We start from the raw sequence: 21,472 nt of genomic DNA on the forward strand, positions 1-21,472 counted from the left end.
CCAGAGCAAGTGCCAAGGCAGAAACCCAAGGGGTACACACAGAACCCATGAGGGTTTAGCTTTCCCCCACAGAAGAGAGAGTGCATGTGCACAGTTCAATACCATGCTAAACGACCATACCAACTGATGCATCCTGTGACTAAAACACCTTATTTAGCATTTAGATAGAAATTATTCTTATTTCCCCACACTACCATAAGCTTATACTATTAAATATTAATAAATCTGCACAAATGCACCAAGACCAGACTGCTGAGGGGTTTACCTGGTTTTTAAACCCCTAAAGCTCACATAAAAGTGTAAAGTCAAATCCCATCAAAACAGAAAACTGACACAAATTTTAATATTTATATATTTTAAATCAAAACACAATTAAATAGAGTATGTTTTAAGTACATGAATACTTGGGCATGAGAGAAATAAGAAGTGGTACATAGTACCAAATACCTATACACAGCCTTTTTTTGTTTTGCTTTTTTATAGACAATACAGTGTGGCTCTAGACAATCAAATATTGCAACAGAGTAACACTTGCTCATCAATCAAGATAGTCTGAGTATTGGAGATGATTCGAGTTCTTTGCAAAGTGATTTTTTTTTTTTTTGCACAAATTTAAGGAAAAAAGCAATCGTAAAGAGTAAAACCCAAAACAGAAGTGTTGTACACTAAAAATGCAGTAGTAACGTAACAGTGAGACACTGAGTACTTCTGGTACCCTGCAAAAATCAAGTAATTGGAAAAATTAATGGAGGTGCTGTGTAACAGAGTGGCTTTTTCACTTAAACTAAAGGTTTTGCAAGACAGGAAGGGCAGGTCTTTTAAAATTGTATTTCTTTGTAAACCAAACATCTGGAATTAGATACGGTGTTGGTGAAAGACAGGCTATGGAGAATGGCAGCAGCTACTTTTTTTTCCCTTGGTTGTGGGATGGAGAGGAAAGGAAATGGAGCAGTCTACAGGACACAACCCTGCCTTCAGAGCCATGGCTTGGGAGCAGAAGCTGCACAAGTGCAAGATGAGCTTTTGTGTCTGCTCTGTGTCAGAAGCAGGGGACTTGTATATGCAAATGTAAGACCTCGACAAGGAAGAGTTACACTGTTCAGGCTTTGCTCCTGATCCTTCTACACTGCTTTCAAAGTTAATGTAGTTATGAAGTAAAACACATTTATCTTACAGTTGAATACTCATCTATTTCAAGTAAGGAAAAATAAAACTTAGAACTTTTTAGGTCATTCACTGCCAATGAATTCACTGTTTGAGCTTCACTTCTCCAGGGGCCAATGTCAGGGATGCTCCTCTGGCCTTTCCAATTATGTGTTTAAAAATTACAAGTAGTAGAACTAGAAACTACGGCAAAACCTTCCCGTCTGTTGTGGCTTGTGTCCCATTCCAGATAATTTGCTTAAAAGTCTTTTTGAGACAGGGTCAAGTATTTGTGAAGCTGATCACAGTTTCTCAGTGCCACATTCATAAACTGCATCTTCATCTCTAAAACCCATCATTATTGTGAATGCCACACACAACAGGAAAAAGTGTTTCTTCACGCTCTACAGTGGAGGTACAGGATTGCTTCTTTTTAATTCTTCCTCCTAGATGAGGGAGATTTCGGCGGTTGGAGTAACAGTGCTTTGTTTTTATTGGCTGTGTTAAAGAATCCACCAAAAGGGAAAGTTCACTCATTCTCGAAGTGGAAAAACAGATTTCCTATTCTGGCGTTTCTAAAATCATAGCTAGAAAAGGAAACACAAGGTTAGAGTTCATTTTACCCTAAAATATACAAGGCAGTCACTACATAGAAAGACATTTTGTGTTTAAAAATGAAGTCACATATGCTAGTGAGTCTGGGAGATGAAAAAACCCAATTAGTCCCACAGCTCAAACCACCTTCTGATTACAGCAACCATGCTCGGTTAATTGAATCCAGAGCATCTGCAGTCCCTTGGTATTTCTAAACTCTGTGCTGAGTGACCCTTCCATCTGGCCAGGCTCGAACTACATCATCTGCAGCCTCACTACTAAGTGAAATCATTATATAAAAGTCATTTAAATGTAACTGCTCTATTAAAAAGTCACACAGTGCAAGTATGGATAGATCCGTTCAGATAACTGGGGTATGGCACACGTTTACTTGCAGTAATTAAAAATAGAGCAAGTTAAAAGTTAACAAGTCAGCTGCCTGAAAGCTGGAATTCCTGGATGCTAACCTGGTACACTCCTGCCATTCCATTGCATCAGAACTGTGGGGTTTTTTTAAACAGAGAACACATGGACTTGTACAAAGTCACTGAACACCAATACACAACATCAAATTACCAGCCTATGGACAGGACTGCCAGGTCTCTTTTAAGGTGTAGACACAGTAAATCAGAGCACCCAACAAAGCAACTTTCCAGCTGTCGAGTTTTACTGACACTTTAGGTCAATATACTAATATACGTCAACATGAAAAAGCAAGCGTAAACTCAAATAAGGAATTACAGCATTGACCCTGCACCACAAATCACCCTTTTAAGTACTACGGCAGTCTGTAAAGACTCAAGATGAAGACAGTCAATTTTAATGCTTCCACATGAGAACCACTAGATGCATCTTAAGAAATTTCTACATCATATGTAGGCTGAAACACTCCCAAACCTTTATTTTTTCGTATCATGCCATGCCAGTTTGTACATTTCCCAGCGTGGGTTTCAGATGCTCTCGGAAGGCAAGAGCTCTCCTCCTCCCACAGTCTGGCTTAAGGCAGATACAGGCAGCAGCCTCTCCACCCCCTTACCTTCGTAACCTTCTCCGAAGGCTGTTCACATTGTGCCTGCTGCATAACATCATTGACTATCATCTTCGCTATCCTCCACGCCATCTCTTCTTGAGCCTGCCACACAAAAAACACCCAAAACACAGATAGCTTCAAGGTCTCGGAATAAAAAGACAGCCCTCAGCATAATTCACAGGCTCAACTTTGGAGATGCAGTCAACCTTCACAACTCAGTGACCTGCAGCAAACGTATCCTCCCTTGATGGAAATGCCCCTGCTTTCCAAGTACGCCATTAACTTCAATTATTGTATTTATGTCCCGATGCAATTTCCAAGAGACTTAGTGAAGTTTTTAGATTTATCTGTTGGGGACTTGCCCAAGCCCCTTCAAGGGTGGAAAATGCAGACTGTAATCCATGTACAATGGTAACTTCACAGTACAAAACAAAGGCCAAGAGCACCTCCACTCCCAAATGTGTATATGTAACACCACAATAACAAGAAACCCCTTGACTGCAAGCAAACAGTTAACCATTATACTAAAATAAACTGGCAATCACTGGCAAAAATCAAAGTAGTCTCACATATGCACACAAATAAATTATATTTAGCACAGTGTCTGACAGTTCTTGTTGGTGCATCAGAAAGATACTCAGAGAAACGGCCAGGATTAAGAACTTCAATACTTTATGTCCCTAATCTACACTGTGAAGGAAGTCACCAGGACGACATAAAAGACATACCTCATCTGTGTTTCCTTGAACCCATTTCTTCATCGCTTGTGAAAACATGGACCCTAGTTGAGATAAAAAAAAACAGCAAGCAAGGTACATTAGCAAAGTCCGTGGCATAGCTCTATAAAAGCTAATTCCTTTCATTCTTCTAAAGAGTTTGCACTGCTGGCATTAGAGAACATGGAAGAGTTGCATGGAAGACAAGGGATTACGTGGAGCCATGGTTCATGAGACACTGAGCCTGAACCATTCCTCTTTACCAGAGCTGACAAGCAGCACTAACAGCAGATCCCAAACTGGGTGGGAAGCATGCGGAGAGCTGAAGTTCTTTTTCATCTCAAGACCCAATCTTTGAAGGCCTGATCATCCCCCCAGCTGCTCGCAGCTTTCATCCCTGCCAGGTTCCATCAACAGCTCCAACTCCCACAGGCTGCTCAGACTCCCAGGAGTCCAGCTGGACCAGAAAAGCAGAATTTGGATAGGAAACTGGGCCAGAGATGGGGTTTGCCTCAGTACAGGACAGTCCCCATCTCCATTTGGCTTAAAACAGATCTGGAAAGAGTGAGGAGTCTTGCTTATCTTGACTGCAGTAAGGAAGAGAACAGTTCTTCAGTGTTACAGACATGGACATGAAGAGGAAAGCAAACCTTTTGATTTTTTGACATCAGGCTCTGGTTCAGATTCTCTGATAAACTGTCCCAGGTCACTGACTCGTCCAAACGTCATCTTCCTGAAGGGAGGATGGGTAAAAGCATTATGGAAAGCTAGCAGTCAAGAAAACAAAAAAGCTACCATGATAAAGACTCCAGTGTCAGAAGACCAGTGTTTCACCAGTTACCACCTCTGCCACCTGAAATGAATATATTGGGAAAAATCTCCAGCTCTTCTCATGTATCTGAATTCAAAATGTATCTTAACAATTCTTGTAGACAGTAGAAGCAGGCAAATGTTTCAATGACTCAACCATGAGATATCAACAGGCAGTGCTAGCAAGTGCTCTACACTATCACAAAAACATGTCATTAGGGAGAAACCAGTTTACCATACCCAAAAGGACAGGAGACTGTGCAACAGAAAAGGTAGCTATAGAAACGAAGAATTTCTGTATGAGATACACAAAGCAGAAGAGCTTTACAACAAAAAGTAACTTAAGAAACAGAAAAATAGCTGTGCAATCTGCTAAGGAAATGAAGTATAAGCCCTTCTGTGCCACTGGGGTAGGAAGAAATCAAAGCTGCACATTACAATATCAAAGGAGCCTGAGCTTATTCTTTTCTGTTCCTTCCCCAGATTGGAACTACTGAGCTTGGAGTCAAAGAGCAGTAATAGCCAGTATAAAGAGAAAATACAATTGGAAATACTTTTCTGTCTGCCATTCTGGTCACAGAAACATTCACCCTGACACTGGTGTTAAATCACATAAATGTACTCTCAAATATTAAGACATGTATTAAGATGGCACCATCTTGCATTTACACATGCATGCAGGAGGACACAGCAAAAATGAAACAGAGATGAAACATAACTAGGAGCAAGATACACAGAATGAACCTTACCCTGCATATGTTCGCTGATACAAAGATTCAGGATCCAGACTTGCAGCATCTACAATTATTGCTTCATCAAAATTTTTCAGGATTTTAACATTAGCCTTTTTGACATTGGACTACAAATAAAAATTCTAAGTATTAGTGCCCAATGCAGACAACTAACAGCTTCCTAACAAAACTGCATTTTTAGTGCTTTTACACTTAAGATAAACCTGCATAACTCTCTAAGCAAGCATAAAAGAATTAGCATTTACACAATGATGAATTCCTAATGCAGCATGACACTTTTAAACAGAGGATGATAAAGGTAAAAGAATAGAGGCGAAGACATAATGTAGAGGTCAGCATACGTATGTGAGGACTGCTCTAAGCACCATCAACTCAACAGATCCGTGTGCACATGCAAATTGTTTGTTTGTGAGTACACAGGACTGAACTACCTCAAAGGCTGCAGCAGCTTAACTCAACCCTCTCACACACTTGGCTAAGCAATTCCCAAACACACTACACTTCCCCCATACAAGAGAACAAACATTTATCTTTTGACCTGGCATATTTATACAGGATTATGGAAAAAGCCAAGGAAACATTAGAGCAACAGCAGGGAGAGCGTGAATGTACAGCAATCTACTAGCATCCTCACACAGAACAGAAATGTTTATGGCAGCTGCTTTGCAAGCTCCTTCCCTGCTGCTCTGTCAGTGCTGCTCTTTATGCAAAAATATGCAGAGACCCAGAGATTCTCCTGTTCAGATAAGGAGGAATGTGCACCACAAAATGCAGCACTTCATTTCCTGAACTGTCCAAGCAAGCCAATTACCAGCAGTTTCTCTCCTGTAGACTATCAAGCAGCAGGATATTTTGAGAACACAGATTTTACTCCCTGCTTTGCAACTAAGGGGGAATAGTCTGTCCATGCAAATTAGGAGGTTTAAAAATGTTAAAAGCAGGTAGTACAGCTTCAGAGTTGCTTGATACATGGGTAATGTTGGTCTAGATACTGGATTTAAAACCCATGATAGCACTGCAGCATCCAATAAAAGCAATTCAGCAGAAGCAGTTCTTGCTTAGCTTTTCTGCTCTCAGCTGGGCTTGCAGTTTGCAAGCTGACCTGGTTACAGATAAGCTAGAATCTGCTTATCCTCTCCTCTTTCACATCTGAATTAAACAAAGATAAAAGTTTTGGAACAGCCAACTCCTGGCTAAAAACACATCTCTGGTGTTACTGGGATGGTTTCAGAGTGGAACAAGCTCCACTGCCTGTTTCTGAGGCTAAGCCCACACACGAACACAGCTCTCAAAGCAGCACCAAAGGCAACAAAAAGATGCTGGCCCACAACCAGGGCACTGTGCAATGTATATGGTGGACATTTCTCAATGACTCTAGGAGGATAACAGAGCCAAAGGAGCCCAGTCACATTCTTGTTTCCACACAGTACAACAAAGAAGCAGCAGCCGCCAGAAAGCTCCAATCATGCTTAACAAATGCCTTACCCAGCAAAAGACTTTTTTATGCCCAGCTTTACATCAAGCTATATACATGCAAACAAAATTCAGGTATCACCCTCAGCTCAGAGCAACTCTGTGGTAACACAGTGAAGTGCCAGTATCAGCTCTCTTTTGGAAAGGTCAGGGGTCTGGCCATTCTATCAGACCAGCTTGAGGGTAACAACAGGGAAAAGTCCACTGAGGCAAACTAGTGTGCACCACTGGTCAGATATTAACTGTCACTGCTCTATGTTTGAGTAGATGAATGCTTTAAAACTGAGTGGAACTGAGCAAACACAACTTGCATATTTTTGTTTAAATTCTACAGCATATTCACAAGTGTCAATGCCTGAAGTTATAACTACGGTAATGATCAAAATGTGGTGCTTCTAATAAAAAGTGTTCTTAAATGTTATGGCACTATGGAACAGTCTTCAGTGAATTTAACAGCTTAATAAAAAGATACATCTGATGCAAAGAACTAAAAGCAGCACAAGGCTCTGGGTGCATAAATAGGATAGATCCTCTTCCACACCCATACTGTCTGAACTTAGCAGCACATAGACTAAACACATCCTAATATAACACAGACTGTGATTTTCAAGTGGAATGAGAAGCTTCAAATTACAAGGTGTTCCTTTACAGTGTATGAACTTTGATATTGATACAGAAAAGTGACTATAGCATTTCCTGTAACAAAAACAAACCAAGAATCTCATACCTGGGAGGCAGAGCCATCTGGGCCCCCTATGGAATCGCTATCAGGAGAGCTACTGGGGCCATGAATACTCAGTGCAATATTCCCTCCTGGAAATTCATCTCCTCGTACTGAATGGATGAGATCATTCAAGTATTTGTAGTAAAGGTTGCTGGACAAGAAACCAGGTAAAAAAACCTGAGAGACAGAAGGAGGAGTCCTCTTAATCAAGGCTGGTCTGCACAATTACAGCAGATCGTTTGCACAACAGAAGGGACACATAAACATCTCAGCCCTTGTGTAGCTGGTACACAAGTAGAAGTGCCTACACATGGAATTATTCCAGATTAGCAAGAGCCTTGCTTTGAATCTGAATCCTACTGCAAGATGAACAAAACCAACTATGTATCAACCAAACCCTCCAGTAACTGGAACTGAAGTTTGGATTTTCCAATTTCCTCCAGGAAAGCCTGACAACCCAACAGGGTTACAGGTATTTTTGCTATGCTGATCAAAATTCACCTGCAGCTCTAGAATCAAATCATTAATCTCTAGTGTCCCGCTATGCCAGAGTTCACTATTAGCCACACCACTGGTATTAGACTTGCAACCAACTGCTACCAGCAGGAAGGACAATTTTCTAAATATATAGAAGCTCTTGACAGCAATTCAGATGGGAGGAAATTCTGTTATTTCCATTAAAAAGCAGTAATCACCCAAAACAAACACTTCACAGAGAATTAACAGAAGCCAGTGCATGGTATCTTTTCAGATCAGGCTGGGGAAAACAGTCTAGCAAGTCTTCCTAAAGCTGCTCGATTATCCAGGTAAACAGAAAGTCGGAAAAAGAACAGGACAAATCGGAGATGCTGAAGGGGACACCTGACTCACTACAGAATCTCCACATCATCTGTGCTGTCAATACCGTTCTGAAGAAGGTATCTCACCGTCTCCATGGTAGTCCACGCCTGCCGTAAGGGAGTCGTGAAACAATTCGGGAGAGGACCACCTTCCCTGCAGATGTTGGATTCGATCTCTAACCTCACCGAGTCATCAAACCCCAGAGGATGTGTGGCTTGAAGGGAGAAATACCTGCAGCACCAGATGGGGCGAAAAACAACACAAAAGGAGTTGCAAAACTTTGCAGGTGGTCAGCACCACCCGTTCCACCCAAGACCATCCGTCATGCTGCAGCCACTAGATGGAGCTGGCCTCAAGAAAGTACACAGAGCTGATGCTGCTAACTACAGGGGAGGAGAATCCACAATCCACAGAAACATTTTTGATAAAGCCTTGTCCTGAATATACAGATAACAGAGCATCAAGTGACTCCTGAAGAGAAGAATCTTACACACAGAGTGTTGTAGCAGAGAAGCAAGGAACACCCAGAACCCTGAAGCAGCATTTGCTCTACTAATCACAACACTGAAACCAAGTTTATGGATGGAGTAGAGGGGTGACTGATGAAAATCAGACTGAACTGTTTGCTTCCTCTCCAATTATTATTTCCTAGCAGGGTAATAACCTAAGAAGTTTGTGAGATGAGTCTCGCACTTAACAACAAACTTTTTCTGGAAGCAGTTTTGCTGTCTGTCTTCCAGTTGCATCTTTACTAAAGTGCAGCACAAACAAAAAAAAACAAAGGGAAGAGTTACGCTACTCCAAGTCTGTTACTAAAAGGAATCTGGTCTCTTCCTTAACAAAAGGAAGGCATTTCAAAGTATTAAGAACAAGCAGTATTTGGCTTTTACTGTGGGTGATAACAGTTCCTAGTTTAAATGGGTAACGGTATCTGGACCTTAAGGTTTTTCTACAGTGATGCATCTGCTATTAGGTTTAAATCCTTCACATTGTCAAATGGCAACCAATTGGCTTTGATATTTTCACAACCACACATAAACCCAAGCAAACAAGTCCTCAAAATTCTGAATTGTTTAAGAATGGAATCCTTGTAAGGACTCTTCATGTACACAGAAATAGTTTTAAAAGCTCTTGTGTGTGTACCCAAAGGTCACCTTACTAAAATGTATTTCAGCATCGCAGTGCAAGACTGCACAGTGATGGTCTGAAAATGGAAAGTTCCTTTTGTACAATGCAACATAAAAACACAAGCACAAAATTAAGAGCTTTCGAAACAAGTAACTGTTGAACTCCCTCACTTGTCATATAAAATCATGGCATCATTCTGTGCTTCTTGCCCATCATACTGGCCTTTTTTGGCAGCAAGTTGAGACTGGAAGTTATCTGCTGCCAACCAGAACTGCAGTACATTAACTGCATCTTCCTTCTCCATGTACTGGAAGAGAAATCAGAAAAGAAAGGGGAAATTAAGTAAGTTTTACCAAGAAACTTCTAACAAGCATAGACAAACCTGCTCCTTCCCATTTAAAATGAGAAGGATAGTCCAAATATTAATGATGCAAAATTGTCACCAGGGCATATAAACATTCTGAACTCTCAGATACAGTGTTGCAGACAGATTTAGTTTGTTTAAAAAGAAAACAACTTGGGACCTTTCTGTTCTGTACTGGTTTTCACATGCAGTTTCCAACGATTCTTTATTTGCATCATACTAAAGACAGAGGGAAGGCTATTTTCATGCTATGCTCAGCTCACACTGAACTCAGCACATTGTCTCAGCTCTCCAGCTCGCTGCTTCAAACTACACTTGCTTGTCAGACTATCAGGACAAGTATTTTACAACTAATAGATGATTCCCTAAAGATAAAGGGCCCCACAACTGTAAAACCATACATTTAACCTACCACATCGCAGCCTGGTATCCTCTCTATGTAGAGCTACTGAATTATTTATCTGGAAGAATGCTTAAGGATTTCAAAGTCGCTATTTTATTTGGCAAGATAAAGATAAACAATGTCAAGGCTCTTACAAAGCAGAGACCCTTAGAAGTACTCACTAACTGGAGAGGACATGCACAACTACTTATTCCGCAATCCAGTGTACAGGTTTGAACATTTCAGGGAGTTCTACATGTGGAAAGGAAACCATTTAATACATTTTCTCCCTAATAAAGATACATCTCATCATTTTTATTGTATTTCAGGTGTCTTTATTAGAGCCATCAGAGAATGAATACCGTTTTTTTCCATCTGATAGGAAAGAATGAAAAAGGCAAACTCAAAACCTAGCACTCACCTCAGAGAAATAGAAGAGAGCTGATTCACAGAAAAGTATGTCAGCCAGATAAACAGTCCCACTAGTCAGCACCTCAATCTGGTATTTACAGAAATGATGACTTCGCAAAAACTCACTAAAGTGCCTGCACACAGACAACACAGTTATTAAGGGTCAGCAGCATTCAAGGCACCTCAGAAGTCTTATACTTTCAGTAGGATAAAAGCAGAACAAAGAAGGAATGGTGCAGGTTAACAAATGACACTAGGATGATATAATGGAACAGGTTGCCCAGGGAGGTTGTGAATGCTGCATCCCTGGCAGCGTTCAAGGCCAGGTTGGACAGAGCCTTGGGTGACATGGTTTAGTGGGAGGTGTCCCTGCCCATGCCAGGGGGGTTGGAACTTGATGATCTTAAGGTCCCTTCCAACCCTAACTATTCTACGATTCTATAAAGAATGCAATAGCATGCACATACAGCTTCAGCAAGTGATGACAATGGATCTGGAGGCAGAAATCTGAGCAGTTTCAAACGCAGAAGACTGCACAAAAAAGTGATTTTATGGTAATGCCTTCATAAAGGTTTTTAATGGAACCACCTTTTGCATAAGGACAACAGTGACGTGAAGCTAAACCATTCAAACCACTTACTCTTGTTCCATTGCATTAAACACTATTGACTGTGCTGTAACAAAGCAGTTAGGATCCACTTGTCCATCTTCCCCACAAATCTTTGCTGCAAAGAAAGACCAGGTTAAAATTAACACCCATCTGGCTGATGGAGCTGGAAAACACAAGTGGTGACCAGTTAATGAAAAACTGCAGCTCAAATCCACTTGAATCAGCTGGTTCTGACAGTGCAAAGAGCTTTTGAGGTACTGCAGACAGCTGAATGATATTACAGCTGAAATACTTATTTGAGACTCAAATTGGGATCCCCTCCACAATTATCAGGAACTCTTTCACTAATTTAAGCAAAGACTCCAAAAGTTCTTCTGGGGATATTGCACAGCACTACTGAAAGGTCAGACCCACTGATACTTGTCATGTGATCCATCTCTTACAACTGACTTTAACAGTCAAAAATAAGAAATATGAGTGCGTGTGGTATTAAAGATGTGTTTTTACAGGGAAGGAGGAAGCTCAGAAATGAGTAGGCAGCATACATTCTTACCAACTATGTCATTTCTCATTGCTTCTGTTATAGGAATTGGTTTAGCAGCATCTGGAGAAATATATTTGGTAAAAGTACTAACTGCATCCCGTTCTATACCTACAAGGAAGAAATACAGAATCAAACTTGGAATTCCTTGGCACAGGTCTAAAACAAGGAGCGAATAACAAACCTCTGCTCTTGAGAAAAGCAAATATCTAATCACCAGTGACAAGTTCCCTTCCCATAAAGCACTCAGTCCACTACTCAATACTTTGCTACTGACAAGCTACAGTGGCTGTGTTTTTTCCAGCCAGGCTACAGTAAGCCCAGCATGGACTGACTAGTGAGATGGAATCACGCAATGTAGCTCTGAATTCCCTGCCACCAGACAAGAACAGCACTCTCTTCCTCAGCTGCACACCCAGAAGTAACACCTTTCTGGCAAGAAGTGCAGTGAAGTTCCCAATTTCTAGCTCTCATTATAGAGAACATAATGCCTGCATTAGGAAGGAATTAGAAGGGAAAAAAACATCTTCAAATGGGATGCCTCAGAACAAGATACACACTTTACATATTATCTTTTGAAAGTTGGGACACTGCTCTGAAAGAAAGAAAAAGTCACACTTCGACTGTTCATGTTCCTCAAAAAGCACCCATTATTCCACATTCTTTTTAGACACCAGAAAGCAGAAGTGCTTTTCATGACTGAAGCATCACTGCATTGGTTTAAGCTGCTTTGGGGCTGAGGTTAGGTGTTGTGGCGGTCCATGGTAAATATATGAGTACGGCAAACAGCAAGAGAAAGGGATGCAACACAAAGAAACATGTGGGCCAAAAAAGGCAACAAATGTGAGAAAAGGAGTGTTTCCTTTTTGTCTGGAGACTTGCACAAAGGGAAGACTGAGTGGATGTGAAGGAGTGAACCAGGTACTGTGCTGTAGCTTACTACCAAAAGCAAATATTTTAATTTCACCTTTATTTCCAGTAGCCCCTGAAGACATGGAATCCAAATGAGAACAAGGGAATAAATCTAAAACCAAACCCAGTATGTTCCACAGAACAATCTCAACAAGTCTCTTGTAACTATTACTTATGTCATCTGACGTGATACAGGATATTTATCTTCCATGGAAAGTTAATTATCAACTCTCAGCCCCATCATCCAAATTTTCTGCAATTCTTTTATGTTGGGATGGGATGAGTGATGGAAGAATGGGACATTGCAATGTTCATCTTCATTTCTAAGATTACACATGTAGGAACAGAAGTAACCTAAGCTTGTTAGAATACATAACAATTCTGAAGTCTCTTCAGCAGTATATTTATTTTTCAATGACCAGACAAACAATACACAGCTCAAACTGACCATCAGCTGATACAGCAAGTTAATATTACGGATACACAAAATGATTTTCTTCCCTGCAACATCACATCATACTTACTAAGAACACAGCCCATCATGCAGCGGCTCCCCATCTCCCACCTTTTTTAAAAGAAATGGGACACATGGCACTTACTTTTCATGAGTTTTCCTGACAAGTCTTTTAGTGCAGAGGAGGGGCTGTTTCTATTTGATACTGGAAGCTTGGAAGATTCTTGCTGATCAGCTGGAACAGAACAAGTCCCTGTCTCAGATTTTCTTAGACAAAGAGCACTGCCATTATCACTATCCTGACCCAAAAGCACATGGTTCTGGCTGTTGCTAGCTCTGTCGTTCTTGGTCGAAGTCACTGGCTTGGTCCTGAGAAGATGGACTGTGCTAGAATCCTCCAGTCTCTCCTCAAGCAATCCAGTTGGAGAAGACAATGCAACTTCCTGCTGTTTGGAAGGTGACACTGGCTCTGCCAACGAGCTCTGCTTAACTGTGTTCAGGCTATGTGCTCTTATACGGGACCATGTTGTGGAGTGGAAGCTTTCAGCTTCTAACCAAAACTTAACCAAGTGTTCCATTCTGCGCAGTTCCATAAACTGGATAAAATAAGGGAGGGCTACATTGTCCTGCAGAACTTGTTCAAGGGTCTTTGAAAGGCTTGATTTGGTCTCTTGAGCCTGGTAATTCAGACACGATCTGCCTAAAGAAAAATACAAAGGGTATGACTCCATATTGTACTACAGATATGGGTATTCAACACAAAAATGCCCTACAATGCAAGTGATGAAGAGACAATTCCAACATAATGGTAAACAAAGTAAAGAAACTTCTTAACAAACAAATGCACTGTCCACATTCAAAATTCTTCTAGGGTAACAGCAGTCAATTTTTGAATTACTTAATCTACTTGCCTGAAAACCAAAGGATGGTGAGCATAGCAGTAACACACAGAATAAAAAGAAACATTGCCATTATTACAGAGCTGATGAAGCCTTACCTAAGTCTCCAAAATGAGCAGCTTCCATGTGACTTGGCTGCTTCTTCAGGGCAGCTGTCCGACTGCTAGAGAAAGAGTCCATGTTGGCAGAGATGGCATTAATTGCCACATGGCTTGGTCCTGCAGCCTCCAGCAAGGCATGATTTCTAGTGCTTCGTTGAGGGGAATGTACTGGTACTGGAGCTGGAATGAAGACAGGAATTACTAAAAGACAAGGCTTCCAAGACCTCTTCTAAGCACTTTCCAACACTAAGCACCCCAAGATATGCCACAGAGTTTGCAAGAGTCAATCTTATTAAAAACCTCATTCTACCACTGTGTGTCATTTTGATCAAGGTGTGATAAGAATAAAGACCACAGAAACAAACAGGTTAAATTATAGCAAGAATAAACTCACTTCCAGTAGAACAGTGGTACCCACTCACCTGTATTTTCCTTATTCAGTAGCTAATCAAAAGATGCCAAGTCTAAGTTTACACATGAAATACTATTCCTGAGTCTTCCAGCTTCCTTGGTAACTGCTATCGTAACAGCTTAATACTTTGTCAACAATTTAGTATGATTACAACATTCTTGCAACCTATTTCCATATCTTTTTGAAGGCTAAAAAACATGTTACAAGATCCTGCAAGTTTTAACAAAATTGTTTTCCAAAAACGTTTTAAATGTTTGTCTCTTTGATTTTGAGAGAGAAGAAAAGCAATAAGGAAATACCTGATGAAACCCAGGTTATAAACATTAACCTCCTCTAAGCTGTTTTAGAACACAGCTATTTGAGCCCAGAGAACAAAGAACTTCCTCCCGAAAAAACCTGCCAGTGAAAAAGCATCAAGTAATTGTTAATTGATGACAAAGCTGAAGAAAACAAACCACGTTCACAGCAGTTTCAAAAGCTCTCAGGAAACTGCACTGGATTGAGATGTCATACAAGGACATCTTACACCTCTGATTCAAAAATAAAGCAAGCCAGATGACATGTTATCTCAGCACACTACTTCCTAGCGATGTGTTTCTTCAAGGCGTCGAGCAACTTGGTTTTGGTGACTTTCATACTGCATAGCTTTATTTTTATTCACAATTTTATGACACATGATGACAGAAATTGATAGTTTCACATTTGCATGTCATGGCAACAGGCCTTAGGAGCAATGGTAAACAAGAGTTAAAATGTTTAAGTTATAGCAAAGTATTTCTCCAGCTGCAGTGTGTGGTACCAGGTCACTGCTTCCTGCCTTTTACAAAGCCTCTGGTATTTAGTACCAGCAGTAATGGAGAAGACTGCATTTTTCTGAGGCCAATGGATGGCAGCCAGATGCTTGGCTGTTGACAGTAACTGAGGAAAGCTTAGTGGCAGGTCCTCATGTAGAGCCAGAGCCACACTCATAAGAGCTTAGGCTTTTATGAATTAGATTAAAATAGAATTCTGTTATGAACATTTAAGAAAAACTTGTTCCACTTCATCTAAGGATCAAACACCTTTTCCAAACCCTCCAGACAGCACTATATCGCTCAACTAATGTCATACAGATTGTAGAGGTGCTGCCTGCCAAACTGGAAAGATGCTCTCTGCTTGCAGCAGTGTAATACAATAAATTTTCACATTTATTGTTATTTACAAGTTCATCACATTTGGGAAAAAAGTTCATCACAATTTGGGAAACCCTATCAGCTAGTCACCAGAAATTGCAGTTGCACTTAAATCATGGGGTGCACAACTTGGATGCAACTTATTGTTTCCTGTAATTGATCTGAAAGACACACCACCAAGGTGTAAAAAAGCCTTTAACTTTCTCTTGATATCCAGATACCACACTAACAAATACAGAAGCAGGATTTTGCCTGAGGATATAGAAGTAACAAACGAGATTCACATAAATTACCTCATCTCCTTTCAGTATCACAACAAAAACTGACAGGATAAATAATCTTGTTTTCCCCACAGTTTACAAAACTCCTTCCCATCAAGATGTTTTTCTTCTCTCCTAACAGATTTAGCAGCAAGATTTCTGTATCACGTGGGGCAGCATTACAACACCATGATTCAGAACTTCAGCCTCACAAGCGACACCAGTTACACTTCAAACAGACACCGGCAGCCTGTTTTGCAAATCAGTTAAACACAGTTCAGCTGCATTTTCACAACTGCAAAGTACACTACATGCGAGCAAAAAAACTTCAGAAGCGATTTTTTGTAGCTAAGGAATAACTGCTACTTGCCAGGTGACTGAACTCTTTGATGACTTTGAATTAATGCTCATGTGACAAAGCTTTATAATGTTCTGTACTTACAGATTCAGCAAGATGATTAGGACACATCGGTTACTTTAAATACTCAGAAACAGAAATCAGGTTTGGGTTTGATTTGGTTTTAACGCATAGGTCACATGTGGGCTCAGTCATAAGGAAATTATCCCACTGGTTAAAGCGAAAATGGAGAATGACATTTGATATCTGAATTTAGAGACAAAATAAATAGCGATCTTACTTTTAATTGCTTTCACATCTGTGGTCTTTTCTTGTTCTCTGCCTTTGACTGTAAAATATAAAGGAAAATGTTAATGCTATTTTGGGTGACTAATGGTATTTACCTGAGAATGGACACAAAATTCCCCAACTTCAGCAAGTATCAGATGCAGACAGAACCATCATTTAGTTAAAACTGATCTCTCCTTCAAACCTGCACATCTAGTGACTGACAGAGGCTCTTAAAGCTTCTGTGTTGGCTTATTTTCAAACGAAAATCCTTATTAATTAATTAAGTTTCCTGAACTGTAGTATGTTACAATTAACACTGGGAAAGGTGCTTACTAGCCATATGATTAAAGCACGGTTACATGCGAGGTTAATAAACAGCATTAACTGGAAAGAATGGGATAGACATGCTTTACACACTGCTAATAGTTAATTCTCTCTCAAATACAATTGCTTAAGTATCATCAAACCTAGGGCAAGCAACTGATGGGAAGATAAGAGTTTTAAAAAGCTGTGATGGAAAAGCATTTTGTTAATAATTATTATGTTTTTAAAGGAAGCTCCTAAAGGAAACAGATGAGGAAATCTGTTTGAAACAAAAATAAAGAAACTGAAGGAGTATAAAAACAGGAAGGCACAAGAAACAAATTAAGTAGTGATACTGAAGAACATGATCTACTTGGGAAACGTTCTCTGCCTGCTTCAGGCTGGGATTATTACTACAAATAGGTCATCTTTGAACAGCAATTGTGGAGTCCTTCCAAAGGTAACCACAAATCCTAACCCAGCGCAATCACACATTTACATCACAAAACACGTGCAGATCACAAAAAAACAAAACCAAGACAACTCCGCCTCCTCCAACCCAGGTATTTGAACTATTTTAAAGGGAAGCTCCAATGTGGTTACATAAATGTCCTGCCCGGAGGTGGCTGCAGCGCTGCTGTACTGCGAGGAGCAAAAACGCTGCAGCTCTGTGAATTGGCAACTCAGCATTTAAGACGTAAGCTTGCAGCCAGCACATTTTCTGACAGAGCGGTTTAAGCATCCCTTGAAAGAGCTGGATCCTTTCAAATCTGAACTCTTGCAGCCAGATGCAGCTGTGAGCAGTGAGAATAACCAGCTTTACATAACTGGGGGGTATGATATGCAGGACAAAAACGACTGAGAAAAATCTGCATCTCTGAAGAAACACTGAGGGACAAACAGGAACGAAGCAACCTCTCTACAGGATTACAAACCTTTATCCTTCCAAAAGGATTCCGGTACTTGATTCATCAAACTGATGCTATTGGCAATGAATCCCGAGTTTCAAAGGAGTCCTCCATAAGCCTATTTTCAGCTTAAATACATCTGTTCCTTCTCACCAACTACTCACAGTTTCTCTCTAATTACCTACTTATTTCTGGTAACACAAACTCCCCGTTCATGATCTTAACCTCTTCATACACAGGCTTCTTTTGTGCCCACCAGGTTCAAGCAGAACAAAATGAAGCAGTTAACAGTGGAGGACAAAAGAAAACTCCTATACACAACAAGACCAAGCTTTTGAGGGTGAAGTTTCACTAAAGGACTTTACTTTCACTTTCCTCAAGAAAACGATGCCATTTGGTGTCTGTGTGAAACCAGAGAGAACTGCAGTACGGGGTGACTGGGGACTAAGAGGTTGTGAGAACTCCAGGAGCAAACCCCTCTCACAAAGCAATAATGCACCAAACCGACGCAAACTGGCCACATGATGCTGGAGGATTTTAATTCATATCTTTAAATACACAAGAATGAACAAACCTAAGCAGTCCTCACACGTATGTGTGCAAAAACCAATACAAAACTTCAGAGGTTAGCACACTGGTTAGACTGTGTTATTGTCAAGATACCCCTACTGAAGGGGCCTGCAGTCAGGCTGTTTCATTGATAACAATTTTATAACCTGCCCTCAAGCGTCAGGCTGCTGATTCAACTGTTATAGTTTAATTTCTCAACCTATTATCCACCCCCAGCCTTCCAGACTTTAAGGCCCATGCCAAGAAATAAAACCATTTCCCTATTAATTTTTTCTACAAGTCAGTAATTTTATGGTTTCACCTTTAAAAACTCTTCAATTTTTACCCAATGTGATTTCCTCTTAAACAACAGCAGCTCAACCCAAGAACACTGACACTGCTGTATGGTTTTGGACCGCATATGTCTAGTCTACAGAGCTTTATCATAAGCCTTAATCTGCTGCTTTTCTCTCAGCTGCAATTTAAGATCTTCTCTAAGAGGCAGTATCTAAAATGGTAGATTGTACAAAGCAGTATTATTCTATGTAAAAGCCAGATGAAAGCTTACTTCTCTCCTTAATAGCACCTCTCTTGGGCACTTAGTTCTGCCTGTGCTTCTCTGACCCAAGATCCTTTAATCAAAGGAACGCAAATAGATACTCAATGAGACATTTCATTTTTGCCAAAGCTTACACTGTTCCTGTGATCACACAGTAGGATGAACATCACTTCTACAATTCCCTTCACCAACAAAGCAGCAGAAGCTATTTCTGGAGAGTTTATAAGCACTATGAAAGTTTTATTCTGCAGCTCATCGTTAGTATGTAAAGACCCCAAAAAGGATGAGGGCACTTGCAAAGCCTTCAGTGGACTTCCAGAGCTTCTACTATGAAGAGAAGTTTAATTTCTTCCAGGACTACTGTACTAACCTCCACCAAGAATTAAACTTTCAATGCTGCTACTTTGGTTGAGCAAGTTTCCAACAGCACATGTCAGTCAAGACCAAAAACATTAACTCAGATAATGTGCTCTTTCCTCCTCTCTTGCAGTCTTAAAACGCACATTTTGCACTTTAGCAACTGAGAAATGCTTTAGGACAGCGTTGTCTCAGCCACTGCTTCAAGAGCAGCAATTGTACTGCTGGAACTACAGCATCACGAGGTGACAGAACCACTTTCCCAAGGGGCCCTCCCTAAAAGGTGCCCCTGTCAACAAAAACCACTCAAACCACAAGTCGTGCAGCCTGAAAGCATCCTACACCTCATTTCATCACCAGCTGTAGCACAAGTGCCTTCAACACATTTTGCTCCCAAGGTACATTTTAACTACATCCATTTGCACCATAAGAATAGCATAAATATTTCCGGAGTCCTAAATTCCAAATCTTTTGCTTGTGCTCCATCACATCAACAAAGGTGTTATAAAATAAATGGTCAACTCCTTTGGCTTTATGAAGGCCTGGGCCTGATGAGGTCCCTTTTTCAACCGTGGTTTTTATCAGGCTATTGTATTTGTACACAACCCTGCACGGCAGCATTGTAAAAAAGCACTCTGCAAGCATTCCGAGACTCACATCAGCACGAAGCACGCACCAGCCCACCCAACCGCACCATCCACCGCTCCAGGACCGCTGAGCTCCATCCCCCCGCAGCAGCAGGGCGCACAGCCCCGGACGGACCAGCGCTGCAGCCCTGCGCTCGCCACCGCCCGCAGCCGGGGTTGCCCGAGGTCCCTGGGGGACCCCCCCGACCTCTTCCCCAAACCCCGACCGAGGAAAAGGGCCCCGCCGCCGGGACTGACCGTCGTTTGGGGGGAGGCCGCTCCTCAGGGGCCGAGCTTCCTCTCGGGGCCCGGTCACCGTCGCCGGAGGGGCAGGGCCGGGGCCCAGCAGCCGCGCGGGGGACGAGGCCGGCAGCCGCCCCTCAGCCGCAGGCCTCCCGGCCGGCGCGCCCCTACCTTTCCGCCTGAAGAAGGACATGGTGCCGCGGAGGGGGAGAGGCGGCCGCCGGGGAGGGGGGCAGAAGGGGAGGGAGGGGGTGAGGGCAGCGAGCCGGGTTCCCTATGAATGAGACTCCTTCCCCCGCCCGCCGCCGCCTCTCCCTCCGCCTCTTCCTCCCGCGGAGGCGCCAGCGGCCGCCATGTTGTCAACAACCGCCCCGCTCCCTCTTCCGGGCAGCCGGCGACCCGCCAAGCATGACGGGATGCGGCCGCGGCCCCCGCCTCACTCAACATGGGCGCCCCGGCGTCGGGCTGCCATGGTGGATGAGGGCAGGAAGCTCGCGGGGGTCCGCGGGGGAGCGTCCATCTTTGATCAGGGCAAGGGGCGGGCTGAAGCGCGGGCAGCCAGCTTGGTCGAGGGCAAGAGGGCCTTGAGGAGGTGTTTTGGGGGCACTTGGGCACGTTCCGCTGGCGAAGGGTGACAGCCAACCCTGAGGGAGGCGACAGCGGGCGGGGAGCAGTTGGGAGCAGCGTGGCAGGGCCGAGGTGCTATGCAAAGTGCCCTGGAGGCTCTGCAGTGTGAGCCCAAAAATGTCCCCTTGGGCCAGAGGGGCTGCAGCAGCGGAGGACGTGTCCTGAAACACATCCTGCCAGCCCTCACCTCTGCCTGCCTTTGTGCGGACTTTGCAGTCCCAAGGGAGGATGCATCAAGCTGTGGGTCCCTGTGCAACAAGGCAGAAGCCTCCACACACACGTGGGGTGCGCGGTGGCACTGGTCAGCACATTCCTGTGGTGCCAGGAATGCGGCCGGGCTTCCTGCAGCTCTGACATCCCATCGCCAAGGGGCCGGCTATTGGTGCCGTGTGACCTGAAAACCCTGCCAGGCTGCATAGTGCAGGTCAGGATGTGGGGACACTGCACCGGGGCTGTAAAGCAGTGTCCGATAAATCAGTTCCGTCTGGGTCCCGAATGCTGCCACAAAAATCCTCTTAATTATCCTCCTGAGGCAGATCCTCTCTTTTCTCAGCTACCAAGGATGTTGCTTACATGGGTCACTGAAGGGCAGTATGTGATACAAGTGCTTTATAAAGACTGTTATTCTAAATCCTGGTTTATGATGAGGAAACTGAGGCACAACTACAGGAAGCAGCTCTCCCAAAATCACCCAGCTACACGTGGTCCGTGCAGCAAGCCATACAACCTTATGTCTTTGAAATTGCCATAAATGCCAGAGAGACAGTGGAGAGCAATGAACTCCAGCAATGGTGAGTGTGGAAGAAGCACAAACTCTGTCTGCTTCCCTGTGGGCTTTGGCACTCTGTATCAGACAGGAATTAGCTTTCCAAACACAGCCCTCAGCCTAACTCCACTTCAACCTCTTTTATGCCACGACGTTTCTGGACTTGATCCCAGAACCT

At 42.5% G+C, this 21,472-nt stretch overlaps 1 protein-coding gene across 3 annotated transcripts; it reads right to left on the bottom strand.

Moving 5' to 3' along the window:
- Nucleotides 1-334: 334 nt before the first annotated feature.
- On the bottom strand, nucleotides 335-20,307 carry AKAP10 (A-kinase anchoring protein 10). 3 transcript variants are annotated; one of them, XM_061470305.1, is made up of 15 exons: nucleotides 19,917-20,307; nucleotides 16,367-16,414; nucleotides 13,882-14,064; nucleotides 13,030-13,584; nucleotides 11,531-11,629; nucleotides 11,008-11,092; nucleotides 10,378-10,501; nucleotides 9,381-9,517; nucleotides 8,169-8,313; nucleotides 7,246-7,419; nucleotides 5,043-5,152; nucleotides 4,134-4,216; nucleotides 3,496-3,548; nucleotides 2,774-2,869; nucleotides 335-1,730 (listed from the first exon to the last, which is right to left on the bottom strand). In XM_061470305.1, exons 1-15 carry the CDS (start codon nucleotides 20,092-20,094, stop codon nucleotides 1,725-1,727), a joined length of 2,076 nt encoding a protein of 691 aa, XP_061326289.1. In that variant the 5' UTR covers nucleotides 20,095-20,307; the 3' UTR covers nucleotides 335-1,724. The 3 variants fall into 3 exon arrangements, with proteins under 3 accessions (XP_061326289.1, XP_061326290.1, XP_061326292.1); XM_061470306.1 differs by lacking the exon at nucleotides 16,367-16,414; XM_061470308.1 differs by lacking the exon at nucleotides 7,246-7,419.
- Nucleotides 20,308-21,472: the final 1,165 nt, after the last annotated feature.

Source organism: Pezoporus flaviventris, unplaced genomic scaffold, assembly GCF_033815535.1.
Source record: "Pezoporus flaviventris isolate CSIRO_AGI_PZ_B2104156 unplaced genomic scaffold, CSIRO_AGI_Pfla_v1 ptg000063l, whole genome shotgun sequence".
Lineage (NCBI taxonomy): Eukaryota > Metazoa > Chordata > Aves > Psittaciformes > Psittacidae > Pezoporus > Pezoporus flaviventris.

What these genes read in the sequence shown, in the direction of transcription:
- AKAP10 (XM_061470305.1), bottom strand. Translation starts at nt 20,094, where the DNA reads ATGTCCTTCTTCAGGCGGAAAGGTAGGGGCGCGCCGGCCGGGAGGCCT. An exon ending in AGATGTGAAAGCAATTAAAA is followed by an intron (nt 14,065 to 16,366) that starts GTAAGATCGCTA and finishes TCTTCATTCCAG; the next exon opens with CTCCAGTACCAGTACATTCC. An exon ending in TGATGTCAAAAAATCAAAAG is followed by an intron (nt 3,549 to 4,133) that starts GTTTGCTTTCCT and finishes TATCTCAACTAG; the next exon opens with GGTCCATGTTTTCACAAGCG.